Raw genomic sequence first — 23,100 nt, 5'->3', positions numbered from 1 at the left:
GTTAAACAAACGTTTAGATAATGTTTTTGAAATTATTGTTTCAAATAAAAAATTAATATAAAGTAAATATTAAATTAATGTTAAATAAATGTTAAATTAATAATTTAAAAAAATCATAGCCAATTAATAAAATTGGCTAAACTTAATAAGAAGTATGGAAATAATTATAGAAAAGTGTTTGCACCGGTTTGTCGGAAAGGAGTGGTTTGAATCATTGTCGGGATTGAAAAGTATAATTCTTTCTTCTAACGTGGTTTCAAAGGCGATTCATTATTTGGTTGGCGACCCGCGATTTCCGGTTATTGTTTACCGACAATCGATTTTCAAATTAATGAGTTGCAAAAACGCATAGTATATTTTTAGATTATCTAAGAAAATAATTAAAACCATGGATAGTAAAGAAGCACATAGATCGTGGAACGGTTGTCAGCCCGGTGAAGAGATTGTTATTTCTGGCATTGCTGGCAGATTTCCGAAATCAGACAATATGCATCAATTACGGAAAAATTTATTTGATAAAGTTGATCTTGTTACGGGAAATCATGATCGATGGAAAATGGGTAAATAATTTTCATGTATAATTATAATTTAACATTTATATCTGATTGTTACACAGAATGTATCATTTCTTTTACAATAATTTAAGCATGCATCATTATATATAATATTTACATGTCAAAGATGCAAGATTGGATAAATTTTTTTAATAATTAAATTAATTTAATTTCATATGAAATATGAACAATTTATAAGGCACATAACATATGAATATACATAAATAACATGTGTTTATCTTTCATTAGAACATCCCGAATTACCAAGACGTATGGGAATAATTAACAATATAGAAAAATTTGACGCGGATTTCTTCGGAACATCTTTCAAGCAAGCACACGCACTCGGGCCTGAGGCAAGAATGCTAATAGAACATTCTTATGAAGCAATTATCGATGCGGGAATTAACCCAAAGCAATTGCGAGGAAAAAATACTGCCGTAATCATAGGGACATCTTACGTTGAATCACAATTTGAATTTATGTATAAGACAAATCAGGTAAAAAAATTATTTATTAATATATAAATAGAGGAATCTACAAACACTCAATTCTTTCTATTGATTTCATTGAATATCTCGCTGCTCAAGTTAAAAAATATTGTAATAATACTTCTTAAAGTAATTAATATTTTAGTAAAATAATTGAAATATACCAATCTTCTATTAATTTACGATTGAGAAAAAATTGATTCAGAAAGACCATATCACCCACATGTTTTAATATGTAAAATTAAAGACATTAAGTAATTAAATAATTGTAATATAATATGATAAATTGATTGCTTTTATAAAACAAATTGCAAATCATAATTTTATATATTAAACGTAAATAAGTTATTAATCTTTTTGATAATGCCTATCAGAGTTATAATCATTATAGAATAATTAAAAATTAATAGCAGGTTGCTTTGCCGATAAATTGGTAAACGAGTCGAACAAATGACTATGGGTTGGCAATTAAAATCTGACGAATTTGTTACCAATCTATCAGCAAAGCATTTTGCTATCTGGAGTTATTATGAGTTAGAAATTGTAACGCATTAAGATTTTATAATTATACAGCTAGATGGTCTGAATATAGTTGGATACCACAAAGCTGCAGTAGCTAATATGATTTCATACTACCTGGATCTGAAAGGACCATCATGTATAATCGATTCATCCTGCAGTTCGTGTGCCCATGTCATGGCCCAAGCTTATGAATATATCATGTCGGGCAAATGCGAAGATGCAATAATTGGAGCTGCACATACATGTCTACATCCTTTGGTAAACCTGCAGTTCAAGCGTCTAGGTATTTTTTAAATTAATTAGTTCTTGGGACTCTAAATCTGTTGTTTACGCCGGTTGGGTGCTCCAGTGCTCCATTCTTTCCGCGTTTTTCAAGTGCAAGTTGCGCTTCCAATTAGATACGGTGGCGAATACATTGCAGTAGCGGCCGGGCAATTGTCTTAAAATTGTTTTCTCATATTATAGCAATTTTACATATTTACTAAACATCGTCCATTAGTCTTTATTAGCCACAGATTATAAGAATAAGATAAGATTGCAATATTCACTACGAACAATAATAAAAAGAGTTGGAATTACATCAATATGCAATAAGTGTAATAATGTGTGAATATTATTAGTTGATATAAAAAATTTCTTAAACTTTACTAGAAATAAAATTCACACAAATTTGGAAAAATAAATTTCACGAAGATTAACATTAATTATCCCGGAAATTAGTTTTAAAAAATTCACATAAATTCTACAATGTTTAATTTACTTGAATAGTACTAATAACATATTTACTTGAATCACAAAAATGTTTTTAGTGTAGAAAAATTTACATTTCTTTAAATTTACATTTTTTTTCAATTTTAAATTTTCCATTTTTACAAAAATAAATTGTTAATATTATTTTAAAACAAATGCATGTAATAAAAGCTGAAAATGATTTGAAAGTCACAATCTTTTACTCAGATTTATTCGGTACCTTTTGTCTTGAAAATCCTGTTATTGAGCTATTGGAACTTATAGCCGTTACTTTGAAGTAGCATTTTATTAAATATCATTTACATTATCAAAGCTTTGAGAAAATAATAGTTTATCTTATAGCAAATTTAACGTACCATTCAAAAGTTTAACCAAGACGGGCCATAATAGCGAATTTGGTTAGACTGCACTAGTTAGTGCGCACTGGTGCATATTAAAGCCGTTGTACACTGATCTAATCTCATTTAAAAATAAAATATAAGTACCTTGAATGATAAAATATATATTTTAGCAAATAGCATAATAAAATATCAATTAAAAATTTACCAATTTAATCTGTTTATACATTAATATTAAATACATATCTTTTGTCGATTAATGTACGGCGTTTTTAATGTGCATCAGTGTACACTAGTGCGGACAACCGAATTCGCTATTAAAATCACTACTGTAGACAAACTATAGGCATAGGAAAAATTGCACTTCAAACAGAATGGTAAGACGTCGAAGCTATAGATTTCGAGTTGCATCAGATATATCATCAGAACTAGTAATATTTTTTCCTACTTAACTGACGTAGACAGATTTACAATTCCTTTTATTTATAAGATAAGTAAGAGAACTTTATATAGTCAATCAAAGCATTGTCGGCGATATTGCAATATCGCCGTTAGATAGCTATATCACGCAAGCGTTACAGTATTGATGAAGGTTTGATAGCCTGAGGGTATATGCAAACGTTTAGATTTTAGATGAAAGAAAGTTTCATTCATTTACTTAAAACTTTTCTCGATAGTATATCTGTGATATCGACATATTTTCTCTACGCAGTAGGTCAATGTAACTTGAAAACCTCATTACCACACGTGAACATGCAGAACTGTTCATTTTTCAACTTTATATACACTTACGTGCTAAAAAAGTTATGCTATGTAATTATTAGCTTAAACACCGATTTTTTTTTAAATAAATAAAAGAAAAACGCAATAACAAGTAAAGTTATTGTTTATAATTGTTTATAAATTAACCGTTAACAGTGTAACAATAAAAGATATTAATGGTGCATTGATTTTTTTATAATAACACAATAATTTTACATACTTATTAGTGTTTATAAAACATACATACGGTCCATTATCTCACTTTGTCACCGACAAATTGCAACAAGAAGAATAGACTATTGTAGTATTCACGAGCTACAATATAAGCAAAACAATTAAAAGTTAATATTTGCAAATTATATGACTGTAAATATTATCAGACAATTTAGAGAATTTTTCAAGTTGTGCAGAAAATAATTAATCAGTAAAACTTGAAAAAAAATCAATCTTACTGCACTAAACATCTTATTGACATATTTGTAAAAGTAATTAATATTTTTCCATAATTTCAGATAAATTTTATAATATCTAAATTCTATTTAAAACAATCTAAATTTTTTTTTTTTTTTTGTTAAAAAATGGCAAAGATGAAAGTAACTCATTGTCAGTCGACAATCATTAGCTTACACATAAATTTACTCAGCACGTTACAATTTAAATACTTACATTGGTGAACATAACTGTGTTAACAAACGTCTAGATGGAAAATAATCCCACAATTATTTATATATTTTAATAGAAATAGTTTAAACATTTTAAATATCAATAGTGTAATAATAAAAAGTTAATAAAGCTTTGATTGTACTTTCTAAATTATATTCTGACAATAACGCAACATCGTGTTTGCCAGTATCTACGAGTCATATACATGATCCATTTTTATCCGTCTTTAGAGCGCAACAGGAAGAAATAGGACATTGTAGTGTTTATGACCTATCAACAAAAATAAAACAGAATTAGATTAATATACAAAAAATATAAAATTATGAATATTATGCCGATATGGAGATGTTCTTTTATTTTGCAAAATAATAAAATAATAAAATAATAATATTGATAAGAATTCCAAGAAGAAGTCAATCTTACAAATAAAATAAATTTTTAATTGATGTATTTGAAGCAATAATTAAAATTTCGTAATTCCATATTTTATTATTTATTTTAAGTTCCACAATAATAAATTTTGTAATACGTAGATTCCATTTAAAACAATTTTTATTTTTTTACTAAAAAGTGCTCATATTTTTTTTATTAGCAGAAATAAAATATATTACTTTTATATTTTAGACCATTGACACGATAAAACTGACTATGATTCGATGGTTGTAAGAGCTTTTATTCATACTTATACAGACAATTATAATTTAAACAATTACATTAGTGAACATGATCATCTCGACGGGGGAGAAAATTGCGTATATGGTCATCGGTTTTTGCATCAACATCAGAATAACATTTGTTTTGACGTGACAATCGAGATCAGAGTTAGGCCACTCACTAAAGTATATTCCTTTACGAAAATCATCGCTCTAAATAGACAGAAAATTAATTTTTTATTACAATGATTGTTTTACCAAATCATTAAAACTTACCGCATTTGTAAGAACAGTGCCGTACTGTGCATATATAAACATTTGGAGTAGCTTTATTGAAGAGTATGGCACAATTACGGTTATGTTGGCAAAACTAAATTCCATCTATTATAAATATTTAATAATTAATTATTATAATAATAATTATCATTATTATATATGTAATGCAGTATAGTCGTGTTCATTATAATTGCGACACTTTTTCTTCGATGGTTTTTGGTACATATATAGACTTGCTCATTGAGCGGCAAACGTAATTGATTGGATTCATAGGTAAGAATCAAATATAATATGTTCACCGCTCATTGAGCAAGTCTACATTCTAAAAATCATCGAAGAAAAAGTGTCGCAACTATAATGAACACGACTGTACACCTTTGCAAATAGAATAAAAAACTAGCAAGCGCAACACATGCAATCTTTTCGTTTTCATACTTTTGGAGTAAAAATGAAAAAGTATTTTATTTTACTTTAATTATATTAGTTCTGCGAGAAAAGTATGACAGTGCCTTCTTCTATATTGATAAGTGTTCTCGTAGAATCAGAACAAAGTCAAAGTACATTAATATTTAACCTGGCTTTGCAAAATAGTTTGTATCATCATAATATTTATTATCTCAGTTTTGCATCAGTGAATCAAGCAATAAAAAATCAAGTGTCGATTTTTGTATTAATATATCTACATACATTTACAGTCTCGTATATCAACGAGCAAAGAAGGATGGAATTGGAGACAACATGCCAAAGGACGATTGGTCCAAAAACTCTCTCCAGCGTATCGCGGCATTTTAGCAATTTTTGATGTTTCTTAATGCACATTTTCAACACATCCGAAAACTTGTCTGTAGGCAAAGGATTCGTGAGTCTGAAAATCATGACGCGCACCGTCGAGGCGAATAAATAGGTGTAGAAGCCAAAAACGCTCTCAATAGCGCACGCCAGCATGCTGGACAACGACGTTTGCGTCAGTTCGTAGAAAAAATGAAGATGATACAACAAATTATCGGGAACGGTCCAGAAGTATAAGTGTCCTCTGCCGACCGGCAAGTTGTAGTTTGTAGTTAAACGCAAGTGACAGAGATCGCGGATCATGGATATAATCGGAGGCGCAGCATATCCCGAAATTAATGATATCAAAATGATGAAATATGCATACGCCATCGTGTACGTTGCACGCAGGGACGAGAACATTATCCTCCGGATTTGTTTGTTTTGCGTAAGCTCCTCCTCAAAAAAATCACTCAGTATCCGGTGACAATTTTTGAGAGATTTGCGATGTACCATGAAAGTTGTCACCTTAAAGAAAATCAGTGATGTATATTTCTACTTTATGAGAAACAAAAAGTTACGAGTGCTCATTTATTATCACATTTATATTTTAATGCATTTATATCTTAATTTCAAATAAAATTTTTTTTTCTTGCAAAAAAATAACGTTGCAAAGAAAGGCTTATTAAAAGCCTAGTGTCTTATTGTCTAGTGTATAAATAAAATACAAAATATTTCTCTGATCTCGTTTTGTTACGAATGAAATGCAATTCTATGTAATTCATACCTTGATAATGGCGCTAATTGAAGATATAGCTACGCCTGTCATTTTCATCATATTTACCAAGTTATGTCTAAAGACATAAGTTGTATGCAAGATGAGTATCAAGTACACGTTCATTAGCAAAAGTACACAAATTGGCCAGTAGTACGTAGACTTGCCTGATTTTGTGGGCATGTACCAACAGCCAGTCACAGTGAGAATAGTCTTAATGAAGCGTTGGTACTTGCGATACGCTTGTAATTGTTTATCAATCATCGTGATATTTGCACAATGAACAATTCAAAAGAGTTATGTACAAAAATCTTTTCAACTGGAAAAAACTCAATATTTTTTTTTAAATGTCTAAGAAATTAAAATGTTTGTAAAGAAATGCAGGCCAACGTGTGAAAATACAATTAATTAAAGAGTCTTAGGCAATCATTACTGGATCTTCATGTAATATTTCTTATATATTTTTTTATTTTTTTTTTTAGGTTAAAACTGCACGCCGAATAAATTTTTGTTTATTTTAAAACATTTATAAGTTAAACAAGAACAGTAGTATCACGATATTGAATTGATAATTAATTTAATATTAGCACGAAAATTCAGATATGACTAAACAAGTCTCGTTTTAGTTAAAATTTTTATATTTGAGAGCAGAAATTAAAATTTTCTTAAGAATATATTAAATATCTTTAATTTTTTACTTTCTATACAAAAATTGAATTTTCTTGTACTTTCAATGGTAACACTGATATCACGATTAAACATTTTTAATATCATTAACGTATAGATACGTTCAATACGACGGGTTTACTAATATTAGCATCAATTCCAGGGAGAGGAAGAGACTTTATTTTTTATCTTGAAAATTCAAATTGCATTTAAATTGAAGTTAATTCAAACTATCTTTTTATTAACTCATCATTTGAATTATACGTGTCGTCTGTTGAGACTTTAAAGATTTAATGGCCAATCTTGTGGCTAGTTTAATGTATTATCTTTTAGGGTTTTGGCGAAAGCGGTTACAATTTAAGTTCACTAGGATAGATAAGCTATAAATATATGAGAAAAATTGCACTTTAAAAAGAATGACAAGACGTATCATGAGACTGCGTATGTTGTACACATCTCAACATGATTACTGGCATTTTTTTTCAAATTTTGTTGAATCTTTGATTTTCGCAAAAATTAAATACTTATAAATTTTATTTTGTTCTTACAAAGAAACTGTCACGTGTGTCCGGCGCCGATTTAAATCTCCTTGAAATATGTTGTTAAATACAAAAATTCAAAAGACACTTATTTTTTTATATCGGAGAAATCTCATGTTTAGGGGGTAAAACACCCTTAAAAAAAAAAGGTATTTCTCTTTCGGGGCGAATATCGTCAAAAGTAGAAAAGACAGAAAAAAATTTTTTTAACAAAAGTTGTACGGTTTAAAAAATACTTTAAAGTTATAGAGAAAAAAAATTTTTTTGTTTTGTTTAACAAAATATCCCCACCATCCAAAGCTCTTTTTTCAAATTTTACAAATTTTATTATATATGGACTTGGAAAAAAATAACCTTTAATTTGGCTAAAAAACATTTGAAAAAGAGTATATGCCAATTTTAGCCCATTTCTTGGATCTTGAATTTCAACCTTTTTTTATACTTAACAGTATTATATAATGAAACATTAATCCAAGAAAAATTTTAAAATGAGCATAAGCGCGGTTTCGGAGATATAAAAGGTTAAAAGTGATGGTCTCTCAAAATCTATTTCTGTCTATCCAAAAATCCATCACTCACATTAAAAAAGGACCCTAGTCTGTGAGAGGCAAGGGAACTCTCAGTAAAAAAGCATCTTGATCTGTAAAAAGCGGTGTCACTTCAACTCCACCTATATTAGGGAGTTTTTATATAAGATGAAAACTAAGGTTATATTTCAATTCGGGATAAAAATCCACAAGAAACAATGTTTCATTTCGTTATATATATTTTAGATAGATTTTTAGATAGATAGAAATAGATTTTTTTTAACGCCAAGGTGAGATAAAAATGATCATTTTTGACACTTTTCTACGAAATCTGACGTGATAAAGCAATTTGCTTACCAGAGTCGTGTTCAGCGTGCAACAATACATAGGAAATGGTAACTTTTATAGAAACAACAGAAAAAAGGTTTAAAAACGGCGCCCTGTGTTATGAGAAACCATCACTTTCCATCCCTTATATTTCTAGAACCGCGTTTATGCTCATCTTGAAATTTCTCTGGAATTAATTTTACATTATATAATACTATTTAGCATAAAAAACGTTTGAAATTCAAGATTCAAGAAATGGACCTTTGGCATTACTTTTATATAATATCTAATCTATTCTAATCTATTTAATAATATATAATCTACTCTTATATAATATCTTATCTTTTATAATATTTCTCTATTCTGTTTAAAACGTAAATATCAATTTTCTTTTTTTGTTAAAAAATGGCAAAAGAGAAAGTAACTCAGTAGGACATCGTAACCTTACACATAAATTTACTCAGCTCATTATAATTTATATAATTACATTGATGAACATAACTGTTTACAGACGTCTGGATAGAAAATAATCCCACAATCATTTTTATATTTTAATGTAAATAGATTAAACGTTTTAAATATTAATAGTGTAATAATAAAAAATTAATAAAGCTTTAATTGTACTTTCTTAATTATATTTTGACAATAATCGTGTTTGCCAGTGTCTACGAGTTATATACATGATCCATTTTTATACGCCTGTTGAGCGCAACAGGAAGAAATAGGACATTGTAGTGTTTATGACCTATCAACAAAAACAAAACAAAATTAGATCAATATACAAATATATAAAATTGTGAATATTATGTCAATATAGAGATGTTGTTTTATTTTTCAAAATAGTAAAATTGATAAGAATTCTAAGAAGAAGTCAATCTTACGAATAAAATAAATTTTTAATTGATGTATTTGAAGCAATAATTAAAATTTTGTAATTCCATATTTTATTATTTATTTTAAGTTTCACAATAATAAATTCTGTAATACGTAGATTCCATTTAAAACGATTTTTATTTTCTCACTAAAAAGCGTTCATATTTTTTTTTATTAGTAGAAATAAAATATATTACAAATACTCTTGTAGTTTAGACCATTGAGACGATAAAACTGACTATGATTCGATGGTCGTAAGAACTTTTATTCATACTTACACGGGCGATTGTAATTTAAACACTTACATTGGTGAACATGATTATCTCGATGGGGGAGAAAATTGCGTATATGGTCATCGGTTTTTGCATTAACATCAGAATAACATTTGTTCTGACGTGACGATCGAGATCAGAATTAAGTCACTCGCTAAAGTATATTCCTTTACGAAAATCATCGCTCTAAATTTTATAGAAAATTAATTTTCAATTACACCAATCTGGTAAGTCTTACCAAATCATTAAAACTTACCGCATTTGTAAGAACATTGCGTACCGTGCATATATAAACATTTGAACTAGCTTTAATGAAGAGTATATCATAAATGTGGTTATGTTGGCAAGACGAATTTCCATCTGTTACAAATATCTTATAATTAATTATTATTACAATTATTATTATTATTTTATACGTAATACAGTATACCTTTGCAAATAGAATAAAAAAAACCTAGCAAGCGCAGCATGTGCCGTCTTTTCGTTTTCATACTTTTGGAGTAAAAATTAGAAAGTATTTTATTTTACTTTAATTATATTAGTTCTGCGAGAAAAGTATAACAGTGCCTTTTTCTATATTGGCAAGTGTTCTCGTAGAATCAGAGTAGAGTCAAAGTACATTCATATTTAATCTAGCTTTGCAAAATAGTTTGTATCATCATAATATTTATTATCTCAGTTTTGCATCAGTGAATCAAGCAATAAAATATCAAGTGTCGATTTTTGTATTAATATATCTACATACATTTACAGTCTCGTATATCAACGAGCAAAGAAGGATGGAATTGGAGATAACATGCCAAAGGACGATTGGTCCAAAAACGTTCTCCAGCGTATCGCGGCATCGTAGCAACTTTTGATGTTTCTTAATGCACATTTTCAACACATCCGAAAACTTGTCTGTAGGCAAAGGATTCGTGAGTCTAAAAATCATGACGCGCACCGTCGAGGCGAATAGATAGGTGTGGAAGCCAAAAACGCTTTCGACAGCGCCTGACGTCATGGCAGTCAACCAGGCTTGCATCATTTCGTAGAAAAAATAAAGATGATACGACCAGTTATCGGGAACAGTCCAGAAGTATGAGTATCCTCTGGCGAACGGCAAGTTGTAATTTGTAGTTAAACGCAAGTGACAGAGATCGCGGATCATGGATATAATCGGAGGCGCAGCATATCCCAAAAGCAATGATATAATAATGATGATATACGCATACGCCATAGTGTACGTTGCACGCAGGGATGAAAACGTTATCTTCCGAATTTTTTCGTTTTGCATAAGCTCCTCCTCAAAAAAATCACTCAGGGTCTGGTGATTATTTTTCAGAGATCTGCGATGTATCATGAAGTTTGTCACCTTAAAGAAAATCAGTGATGATCAGTAGATATTTCTACTTCATGAAAAACGAAAAGTTACGAGTGCTCATTTATTATCACATTTATATTTTAATGCATTTATATCTTAATTTCAAATAAAAATTTTTTTTTACAAAAAAATAACGTTGCAAAGAAAGGCTTATTAAAAGCTTAGTGTTTTATTGTCTAGTGTATAGATAAGATACAAAATATTTCTCTGATCTCGTTCTGTTACAAATAAAATGTAATTCTATGTAATTCATACCTTGATAATGGCGCTAATTAAAGATATAGCTGCGCCTATCATTTTCATCATGTTTACCAAGTTATGTCTAAAGACATAAGCTGTATGAAAGGCGAGTATCATGTACACGTTCATTACCAAAAGCACACAAACTGGCCAGTAGTACGTGGACTTGCCTGATTTTGCGGGCATGTACCAACAGCCAGTCATAGTGAGAATAGCCTTAATGAAGCGTTGATACTTGCGATACGCTTGTAATCGTTTATCAAACATGATGATATTCATACACTGAAGAACTCAAACAACCATGGACAAAAAATCTTTTCAACTGGAAAAACTTAACATTTTTTTTTCAAAATATCAAAGAAATTAAAATTTTGTAAGAGAATATAGATTGATGTGCGAAAAAACTTATAATTAAAGACAAGTTTTATTCAGTTGTAGCTAGATCTTTCTCTAGTACATATTAGGGTGAATCAAATGAAAACAAGACAGACTGTATAACGTAACTTATATAATCTGTCTCGTTTTCATTTGACTCACCCTAATACAATATTTGATTTAATATTCGCAGAAAAGGAATTAGAATTTGCTTAAGAATAGCAAATCCTTGATTTTCTATTTTTTTAATACTTTACTTTCTTTATAAAAATTGAATTTTTTTCTTGCATTTCTAATGACGATAATTATTTAATCTATCTAACTTAAATTGTAGCTCGTTTCGTACAAAATCTATAAAATGACATGTTAAATGTTTGCCCTAAGATTGGGTATTAATTTTTTTAAGCTCAGCAGACGACACCGTATAACTCAAATGATAGTTAAAAGTAACGTCAATGTAAGTTACACGATTGAACATTTTTAATTATATTAAAAATGTAATTGGTGATTAGATCAATAATGTTAATTAACATTTACAGCTGTATTTATAAAAACTGGAACAAAGAAAATTTTGTAATCTCATAATTAGGAGTCATATGTCATTATTATAATCTTTATTCGTATAGTAATTTAGAATGTGTTTCAAACTTATTTAAAAGACATTTTCAAAAATTGTCACACTTCATAAAGGCCTGAGAAACATCTATGTCATATTAAAATTACCTGTCGCACAGTATGCAGGTTTCTAGAAGAACTTTCTCGTTAGAAAACTTTCAACTAAGAAATATCAGGTAACGTATCCGATACGTTCGGTACGACAGATTTACTGATACTAGCACCAAACCAAGGGAGAGGAAGAGATTTTTACCTTCTACCTTGGAAATTCAAATTATTGAGGGATTGCATCTTACATTGAAGTTACTTTGAACTCTCTCTTTATTGTCTGTAGTTTTAGGCATACGTGTCTGTCGAGACTTTGAAAAATTAATGATCAATTTTGTAACTAATTTTACGTGTCGTTCTATAAAGTTCAGATGAAGCGGGCCACAATAATTTATGTTATTTATTCTATAGCTATAGATATAAGAAGCTGTAGATATAAGAAAAATTGCACTTCAAAGAGAATGGCAAAACGCATCGCAAGACGCATCGAGACCGCGTGTATTGTACTACAAATTTCGTCTGAATTACATGAAGACATTTTTCTCATTTAACTGATGAAAGGTAGACCAGATTTACGATTCCTTTTCCTTATATGATATAAAGAAGCTCCGTTATCGATCGTTGTCAGTATGCCGTTGTCAGTCGAGTGCGTAGCACGCGAGCGGGAGAACATTGATACTTGGAGTTTCGTAGCGTAAAGATATAAGCAGACGTCTCGATGAAAGGGGGTTTCGTTCAAACACTTGTGCTCGTGATTTTTCAATTTTATACGTTCACAATGTAAATATACTTTTCTTTTAAATTTTTCTAAATCAATGTTCGAGGATATTATTATTAAACACACGTGCAGATTTGATCGTTGGGATCTCACAATTTTCTGTAAGTTATATCTATTCCTATTACACTCGTAATTATTATCACGCACACCGATTGCCATTTGAGAAAACTAAAGATGAAGTGCAAACATCATAAAATGATATTTAAATGTATATAAATAATGTAATAGAAGGCATTAATAATGCACTGTTTTTACTTTCATTATTATATTCACTTGATAATGTAATGATTTTCGTGTTTGCTGCTGCATTTATAAAATGTAGCGTGCATTTCTATTGATCTTTATCACTAGATTTTACTAGAAAAAAATAAGCGTTGTAGCATTCATCAACTGTCAATGAAAACAAAGAATAAGAATTAAATCAATACGAGCAATACATGACAGTTGTAAATACAATATTATTCTTCCATTGATATATCATAATTCATTGAATATTTAAAGATATTATTTTAAGCTTGTTGTTTAATGTTAGACAAGAATAAAAATAATATCTCTAACGATATTTCTTTCTGAACAAAGAAAAATTCTAAACGATTGAGATTATAATATGTAATTTTATAAGAAAGTATACTTACAGCTTTTGTTAAAATACCATGTGTGTGTATAAACTAAACCAATTTTATAAATTTATTTATGGGCTAATCATATTACACTGCACTTTTCCTCTTCCACTGATTATGCAGTGCGTTGTTTTTATAAATCACTTTTTAAGTAAAAAATATTTCATTGTTCTAAGTCTAGCATTTGTTACACAACACTTTGAACAAATATAATCGTTCAAGTTTTAATATAAAATATTTATTATTAATAAGATTATTCAATTAAATTAAAGTGGGTGTCATATTATCCCTTTCTTTACTACGTATTTAAGAAAAGTAAATAAAATTTGAAAAAAAGAAATTTCCAATAACAATTTTTATAAGATTTTTGTCAAGTTGATAATTTGATACTTTTGATAGACAAAACAAATAACTTTTTAATTTTTTGCGTATAAGCTCATTCAATATTACTTGAATATGCATATTTATTTTGACATATACCTCTTATCTTACAGGTGTCTTGTCACCTAAAGGTTACTGTAGACCATTTGACATCGCTGCAAATGGTTTTTCTCGTAGTGACACAGTGGGAGTGATATATCTTCAAAAAGCAAAGAATGCGAAAAGGATTTATGCCATATGTCCATATGTTAAATTAAACTGCGACGGTTATAAAGAGGAAGGAATAACATACCCATCCTCGTTAATGCATAGTACCTTATTGACGGATTTTTATAATGAGTGCAAAGTACTGACATCATGTTTCGATTACATTGAAGCACATGGTACCGGTACCAGAGCCGGCGATCCTCAAGAACTACTTGCTATTTGTAATGTTTTGTGTAAGAATAGAGAAACTCCATTAATGATAGGCTCCGTAAAATCCAATCTAGGTCATGCTGAACCTGCAAGCGGCATGACTCAAATTGCTAAGGTAAAATAAATAGTTTTCGTTTTCATTAAGTATTATAAAATTAATGTTTATTTTATGTATCTATTCTCGCGCAATAAACACAACAGAAGCATATTTATTTTACTTATGAGTTGCTCTGTCGTACTCAAACACAAAGTTTTATTAAAAAAAAGCAAAAACTTACACTAAATTGAAATTATAAAAACATTACTGATATTTGAAGGTAATAATAGCATTTGAAACCGGTATTGTTCCACCAAATATCAATTATACTTCACCAAGAACTGATATAAGCGGATTAGTAAATGGAACTCTTAGTGTCGTTCAAAAACCAATGCCGCTTAAGAAGGGTTACATACCAATCAATTCTTTTGGCGTTGGGGGCTCCAACGCTCACATATTGTTAAAATGGAACGACAAACAGAAGATTAAGAATCGAGCAACGAACGATAACTTGCCTAGACTTGTAATAATATCTGGACGCACTGAAGAAGCAGTAAAATCCTTTTTTAATGACGTTAGTAGTATTTTTCAAAAGCAATTCTAATTACGTCGTTTTGAACAATTAAACGTTGTATCTTCTGTATATATCGCATTATTGTCTCAAGAAATTTTTAGGTTACCAATCATCCGATAGATGTAGAATATATACGTTTGCTGCACGATGTCTTTTCAGACAACATAGACGGTCACCCATGGAGAGGATTCGTTATACTGAATAATTTGCAACGAGAACTAACAAATGAAACTCAAAGTTGCATAAATGTAAAAAGACCAGTTTGTTTTATATTTTCTGCTTTAGGCTCGCAATGGCTAGGAATGGGTATATATTCAATATTCCACATTTTATTTACAGTTTTATTTATATTTAAATAAAAAATGTATATACTTTTTAATAAAATTTAGGACAAAATTTATTAAAATTTCACATCTTTGCAAATACGATAAGAACGTGTGATGTGTTTTTAAAACCATGTGGTATAAGTGTCACGGACATTTTGACAAGAACCGAAATTGGGCGTGAAAATGCATTAGCCGCGTTTGTTGGCACCGTCACTGTTCAGGTAAAATCTTATATAACAAAATGAAAAATAAATATTATTTATATTATATTTATTGATAAAACAACAAATCACAAATGTCTAAAAAAAAATCAATTTCTTACACTGTCCAATTCCACTTTATTAGAATTATTATTATACAATATTCGAATATAACTTATTGTTTTATCAATAAGATGATAATTTTTTAAAACGTAATGCTTATAAAATGATTTATGCATTTTTGTAGATCGGCTTAGTAGACCTCCTAACATTTTTAGGAATTACTCCCGATTACATGATTAGTCATTCTGCTGGTGAACTCGGTTGCGCGTACGCAGATGGATGTCTTACCATTGAACAAACTATTTTATCAGCATATTTTATTGGTTTGACATGTGTTCAAGGAACAGTAATTCGTAGCTCTATGGCACTTGTCAATTTTAATTACGAAAGTCTAAAAATTATGTGTCCAACGGGTGTTGAAATAGTATGCCGTAATAGCCAAAACAGTTGCGTTTTGTGTGGGCCCACGCAATCTGTACAAAAATTTACGAAGAAATTGCAGGTAGAACGCTAAATAGCTTTGGTACTTCGTAAACAAATAAAAAATTTAATTTAATAATTTTCAAAATATTATGTATCCCCAAATTCAAGCTACAATGTATTCGCATTCCACCTGCTAGTCATAAATTTGAATATTTTTATTATCAGCTTAATAACATTTACGTGAAAGAGATCTACTGCAACGTACCGTATCATAGTTCCTATCTCGCATCCGTGGAAACTCAGCTCTTGTTTCATTTAAACAATATAATACCACGGCCGAAAAAACGGAGTTCAAAGTGGATCAGCTCTTCCATACCCAACACCGAATGGTTGACTTCAGCATCGAGATTATCATCGGCGAACTATCATACGCACAGTATTTTGAATACCGTTCTCTTTGAACAAACGACGCATCTAATTCCAAGTAACGCTGTCACCATCGAAATCGCACCAGACGTTCTACAGTACGTTTTGAAAGAATCCTTGCATCCGAAAGTGACGAACATTATATTGAATCGACGCAATGGGAAAAATGTCGATGAAATTTTACAAGGAATTGGAAAGCTCTATAACTGTGGTTTACAACCGCAGGTAGCCAACTTATATCCGCCAGTAGAATTTCCAGTTAGCCGAGGAACTCCTATGATCTCTCCATCTATCAGGTACGAGTTATTATCATCATCATCATCAAGACGTTACATCACTTTAAATGATACCATAAGTATTAGTAGAATTTGTCATGTAATAATGAAGATAGTACAAGTGGTCATAATACCTACACAGCCCATAATACTACCTCTATTTATTATAATCTTTATTTATTATAAATATAATCATATTGTCCATAAAAAAAGTAATTTTATGTAACATTAGGTGGGATCATTCCAAAGATTGGTTTACATATAACTATGAATCAAACGTTGCATCAACAAAGAAATTTAAATTACGAGAAAGGCATGTCGAAGTCTCTCTCAAGAATGAGGACTACGATTATATGAGGGGACATGTAATAGACGGAAGAAATTTATTACCAGCGACCGGTTATCTTGCACTCGTTTGGGAAACTGTCGGCATAAGGAAAGGGTATATACTGTACACCACAATACCGATAATATTCCAAGATGTAAAGTTTATTCGTGCTACTTATCTATCGGAAAATGATGTTGTAAAATTAACGATTTCGATACAGAAAGGTATATATCAAGTATCGAGTACTTTCCCAGTAAAAAATTTTTTGTACACAATTATATACAGTTATATATAATTACATATAAAATACGTCCATATATATTAAAATATATAAATATAATAATATATAATTGTAAATAATTATATATATTGTAATATATATGAACATATGTGATATTTAATTATGTATAACTACATATAACTACGTATAAAAAATTTTTTATCGGGTTTAATGTAGCATAATCTTAACCCTTTACGAGATCTGTGTGACCCCAAGAAACGAAAGTTTCATCTAAATTTTCCCTACGTTATTATTTTAAATTACAATATTATTAGATTTCTCTCTATGTCGCCACATATCGACCGTTCTAAGTTTTAAGTAAAGATAAATAGAATTAAAATTTTTGAATTTTAGTCCCGACACAGTAGAATACCCCATTAACAGAAAGAGAAAAAAAAAATACGTATAATAATATGTAAAATATGCAAAAATGTCACAGATGGAAAGTTTGAAATAATCGAAGGAAACAGCGTTGTAGTGACAGGTAGAGTGTATGAGACACCAAATCCGGAACAAGAAATGACTTCGACACATATATTATCGGAATGTAACGAAGAAGAACGTATGACTGCCAGAGATATCTACAAAGAATTAAAATTGCGCGGTTATCAGTACAACGGCTTGTTTCGTGGATTGCACAGCGCATCTATTTCAGGCAACAAAGGACATGTTATTTGGAAAAACAATTGGGTAGCATTTATGGACGCCATGCTACAAATGCAAGTTATCGGACACGACACGAGAGATATGTTCGTCCCTACGAGTATTCAGAAAGTGGTAATTAACCCTATGCTTCATGTCAGAAAGCTATGTGACAGTGGGGACGGTGTCGATGCTGCAATAAACACAGAAAATCGTAAGTGTTTTTCAGTTACTAAATGTTGCTTTGACGCATGAATATTGTAAGAAAATGTTTGTGATAAAAAACAAATTGTTTTAGGTACCTTATTACCGATACGAATGCATAGAGAAATAGATACGATTGTAGCTGGTGGAATAGAAATTCGAGGACTTCAAGCTACTCAAATCATTCGCCGGAAATTAAATCAATATGCTGTTATCGAGGAACACGTATTTATAGCTCATCACGATCGCGCAAAGATTTCTATAAACGAAGCAATTCGAATATTGGCACAACTCGCGCTGGAAGATCACCAAATCATCAAAGTGAGAGCCATCGAGTTAGTGGAAGATGTCGACAATGTTGCGTTAGAACATCTCTCATCTTCGCTGTTGGTTGAGGCTTTTGAAGATCTCCCATTAATACAAACGAATATCACTCTATTAACATCACCGAATCGTTTTAATCCAGCAGAATTATCGCAAAACATTTTTATCAAAGATTTAAACAAACCATTTGTAGATGACAAAGTCTTAATAGTTGCCGGATTCGATCTTCTGACTAAACAGCAAACCTCTTTAGAACGACTTTTGCCATTTCTGAGAGAAGGTGGTTATCTGTTGACGCGTGAAAAATGCGACGTACTTGACTATAACAAATACCTACAACGTTACAAATTAATTGTTGTTCTCGAAAAGAGAACTGATAAAGAAACGATTATTCTTATGAAGAAGAAAGTTCATATAAAAAAAAGAATTGTTGTTTACATAAATAATAATAACTTTAACTGGCTGGATGATTTAAAACCACTCGTGAGTGATGAGAACAAACTTGAGAAGGATAGTAGAATTATAATTGTTGGAGAGGGAGACCCTGAGTGTGGCCTGTTGGGTTTTGTTAACTGCTTGGCAAGAGAAATGAGTGGAGAATTTGTTAGGGGTGTGCTAATTCAAGATACGAAGGCTCCTAAATTTTCTCTTCAAGAACCCTTCTATTTACAACAACTGCAAAAAGATATGACGATTAATGTATTGCGACCTAATAAGGCCTGGGGATCGTACAGACATTTACGATTGCTACCACCGAAAGCCAGTCACGTACCCTCGGCTCACGTCTGCCAAATGGTTCGTACAAATATTCTCAAAGTATATTGAGCACAGTCTGTTGAACGTGCAACAATGTTAAACATATTTGTATTCTAAATACTGTGTGTTACGATATTTTTATTTGAAACATTGATTTTTTGTTATATGGTAAAAATAATAAAATTGATATTTTTTATAGATACATGGTGACATGAACTCATTTTGTTGGATAGAAAACAATGTTTCTATCGAATGTCGAACTGAAGATTTGGTACGTGTTGTTTATTCTTCCCTCAACTTCAGAGACGTAATGTTTGCCACTGGTAGATTAGTATTATCAAATCAGATAATTTCGCAAGGACGATTATTTCAATATGTTCCTCTTGGATTGGAATACGCTGGATACGATTCTAATGGACAACGTGTAATGGGAATATGTCCTTCTAAGTAAATAATATTCTAAAAAATAATTGTGTGTACGTCTCATGTAACATCATAGAATTGAAACTAAATTAACTATTTTCTGTAGTTGTATAGCAAACATTGTTGCAAAAAGCCAGTTATGCTGGAAAGTACCGGATACATGGACATTTGAAGAAGCTGCGACAGTCCCATGCGTTTACAGCACAGTTTACTTAGCACTACATATCCATGGGAAAATGAAAAAAGGTGAAAAGGTACTTATACATTCTGGTACTAGTGGTGTTGGTCAAGCAGCTATTCACGTCGCTCTCAAAGAAGGATGCGAAATATTCACTACCGTAGGCACGAATGAAAAACGAAAATTTATTAAAGAAATATTTCCAACTATTTTGGACGAACACATTGGAAATTCTCGAGATACCAGTTTCGAACAAATGATAATGAAGCAAACGAACGGCCGCGGCGTCGACATAGTATTGAATTCGTTGGCGGAAGAAAAGTTAATCGCGTCCGTTCGTTGTTTAGCACAAAATGGTCGTTTCTTGGAGATTGGCAAATTTGATCTTCAATCTAATAATCCTTTAGATATGTCCGTGTTTCAGAAAGGTATTAGCTTTTATGCGATTCTACTCGATAATATATTCAACAGTGACCATCACAAGCATAAATCCCTAATAATAAAAATGGTAAAAGATGGTCTAAAAAATGGAACCGTCAAACCAATTCCAGTAAAAATTTTTTCAAAGACAGACATTGAACAAGCTTTTAAATACATGGCAAGTGGAAAACATATGGGAAAGGTACGTGAATGAAGTTTGTGAATATTGTATTGCAACAATAATTCAGTAAACTTCTGTGCTGTATAGAATAGTACCATCAACAATTATTTTATATAAATAATATTTTATTAAACAGTGTTGCAAACCTATTTCATACATAATATCCATTCTTAATATACAAATATGTTCGTAGATTATTATAAATATCGAGGAGAAGAATAAATCTTTAGACTCTGTTGTCGCATATCGTCGCTATTGTTGTCTCAGAAACAAAAGTTACATTATATTAGGAGGCCTAGGTGGATTTGGCTTGGAGTTGACCGATTGGCTGATACTCCGAGGCGCCAGAAACGTTGTATTGATTTCGCGAGCTGGAATAAAGAACGGTTACCAGCGCATGAAGATACGTCTGTGGAAGAAGTATGGAGTAAACGTATTGATCATCAAGAATATCGATGTCGCCGATCCCAAGGATTGCGAATATCTCTTGCGAACTGCGGAAACGGAAGCTCCGGTGGATGCGATATTCAATCTCGGTGTAGTGCTGAGGGATGGCGTTCTGAGAAACCAAACCGCGGAGACGTTTGCGGAGTCCTTCCGATCAAAGGCACGAGCGACGCAAATTTTGGACAAACTTTCGAGAAAGATCTGCCCTAAACTGCGGCACTTCGTAGTGTTTTCTTCCGTTTCCTGCGGCCGGGGGAACGCTGGAATGACTAATTATGGCATGGCTAACTCCATTATGGAGAGAGTGTGCGAAAGAAGAGCGGCGGAAGGATTACCCGGATTGGCAATTCAATGGGGAGCTGTGGGTGACGTTGGTCTCCTCGCTGACATGAAAGAGGATGATAAGGTACGGATTATCGGTGGTACTTTGAAACAAAAAATATCCTGCTGTCTCGATGAGCTCGATAAGTTTCTACTTCAAAGTCGGCCGATTGTGAGCAGCATGGTGGTAGCTGAAAAGGAAGTGCGATCTTCTGGACTTGGAAGTCTGATAGAAACTGTCAACAGTATTTTAGGTAGGTCCAAATTAATTTTTTTTGCCTGTACTTACTAAATTTTATGCAATACATCGAATCAGTTTATTTCTTAATCAATCACTAATACTTAATACGTTATAGTTTTATCATTCAAAATAATTTTCTATTTATACTACAGGCATAAAAAACATGAAACTTATAAACCAAAATGCAACTCTGGCCGAATTTGGAATGGACTCTATGATAACCCAGGAGATCAAGCAAACTCTACAGCGAGATTTTAACGTTTCCTTCACTGCGAGTGAGATACGAAATTTCACATTCGCGAAACTCATTGAGCTATCCAGTACGAACATCAGTGACGATAATATGCAAGATGAAACGGAAACAAAGAGGAATCAAACATTGTAAAATATTTTGTTGATGATCTAAAAGACAAAGATTTTATTTCAGGGATTTGTTTCGAACTCCCGACTAAAAGACAAACAATTAGGACTCAAGTATTTTTTATCCCAGGTATCGACGGGAATGTAACTGCATTTAATTATATAGCACAAAATGTAAATTTTCCAGCAACGTTTCTGCAATATGACACAAATAACATACATTTACCAAACGTTTTCTTGGAGGCGACTAATCATCTCATAAACATACGCAATTGTATTAGTAATTTCACATTGTATTTATTTAAGGTCATTTTAATTTAAAATAATTAAAATTTAAAGTTCTAATTTTTCAACAACATATTACCAAAATTGAGAGGTAGAAAAGATTTTGTAATAATAGGTTACTCATTTGGATCTATTATCGCAATCGAATTAACAAAAAGGTTAGAAACTATGAACTTTAAAAGCAGTCTAATTTTCATCAATGGCTCTCCTGATCTAGTACAACAGATATACAAATATTTTACATCAGATCCTGAAGATGCAGAACTCCAGATTCTTATTTTAATGAATTTGATAGACATGTATTCACCAGGAATTAGTAAAAAAGTATAATTTTTCTTCAGATTATATCGAAAATTATTTATAATATATTTATATTTATAACATGTTTTTTATTTTATTTTTTGTTTTTCATTTCATTAATTGTAATTTCATTAATTTTATTTTTCTATGTTGTTATAATTTTATATTTCGTTTTTATTTTGACCTAAATCTTATATTTAAAGAATGTACAATCCGACAGATTGCTTTGAAACTGAAAAAATGTAGTACCTGGGAAAAAAGATACAATATTTTCGCAAAGCAATTCTTACAATTAGCTATGAATACGGTACTTTCACCGGCAAATTTAAAGAAGCTATGTACCAGAATCTACAAACATTTATTCATTATTCGGCACTATAATGTTTCTACGTTGCCGCCCATTAAATCTCCTATAATTTTGTTAAAATCTCAAAATCCGTGGTCTGTACTCGAGATCAAAGACGATTATAGTTTGCAAAAATATTTTAAAAAA

General features: G+C 30.9%; 2 protein-coding genes across 6 annotated transcripts; one reads left to right on the top strand and one right to left on the bottom strand.

Moving 5' to 3' along the window:
* Positions 1-96: 96 nt before the first annotated feature.
* LOC105201744 (fatty acid synthase-like) lies at positions 97-22,317 on the top strand. Of its 2 annotated transcripts, none has more exons than XR_005576129.1 (17): positions 97-560; positions 804-1,054; positions 1,619-1,850; positions 14,290-14,708; positions 14,911-15,204; positions 15,306-15,510; positions 15,594-15,751; positions 15,978-16,295; positions 16,442-16,938; positions 17,150-17,469; positions 17,965-18,381; positions 18,466-19,490; positions 19,651-19,898; positions 19,981-20,674; positions 20,847-21,506; positions 21,584-21,675; positions 21,815-21,955. XR_005576129.1 is itself a non-coding variant. In XM_039456525.1 (17 exons), exons 1-17 carry the CDS (start codon positions 389-391, stop codon positions 22,178-22,180), a joined length of 6,336 nt encoding a protein of 2,111 aa, XP_039312459.1. In that variant the 5' UTR covers positions 97-388; the 3' UTR covers positions 22,181-22,317. The 2 variants fall into 2 exon arrangements, 1 of the variants encoding a protein (XP_039312459.1); XM_039456525.1 differs by adding an exon at positions 22,153-22,317 and having other exon boundaries at positions 20,847-21,675; positions 21,815-22,043.
* Positions 3,248-13,879, bottom strand: LOC105204339 (odorant receptor 49a-like). Of its 4 annotated transcripts, XM_039456529.1 has the most exons (8): positions 12,458-13,868; positions 6,565-6,871; positions 5,697-6,305; positions 5,010-5,114; positions 4,794-4,946; positions 4,223-4,350; positions 4,084-4,113; positions 3,248-3,732 (listed from the first exon to the last, which is right to left on the bottom strand). In XM_039456529.1, exons 2-6 carry the CDS (start codon positions 6,814-6,816, stop codon positions 4,297-4,299), a joined length of 1,173 nt encoding a protein of 390 aa, XP_039312463.1. In that variant the 5' UTR covers positions 6,817-6,871; positions 12,458-13,868; the 3' UTR covers positions 3,248-3,732; positions 4,084-4,113; positions 4,223-4,296. The 4 variants fall into 4 exon arrangements, with proteins under 4 accessions (XP_039312463.1, XP_039312462.1, XP_039312464.1 ...); XM_039456528.1 differs by having other exon boundaries at positions 4,084-4,350; XM_039456530.1 differs by lacking the exons at positions 3,248-3,732; positions 4,084-4,113; positions 4,223-4,350; ... (2 more) ...; positions 5,697-6,305; positions 6,565-6,871 and adding exons at positions 9,048-9,356; positions 9,790-9,942; positions 10,013-10,116; positions 10,502-11,110; positions 11,375-11,690 and having other exon boundaries at positions 12,458-13,879.
* Positions 22,318-23,100: the final 783 nt, after the last annotated feature.

The sequence above is a fragment of the Solenopsis invicta genome, chromosome 13, assembly GCF_016802725.1.
Source record: "Solenopsis invicta isolate M01_SB chromosome 13, UNIL_Sinv_3.0, whole genome shotgun sequence".
NCBI lineage: Eukaryota > Metazoa > Arthropoda > Insecta > Hymenoptera > Formicidae > Solenopsis > Solenopsis invicta.
This window is presented reverse-complemented; position numbering and strand designations above follow the sequence as displayed.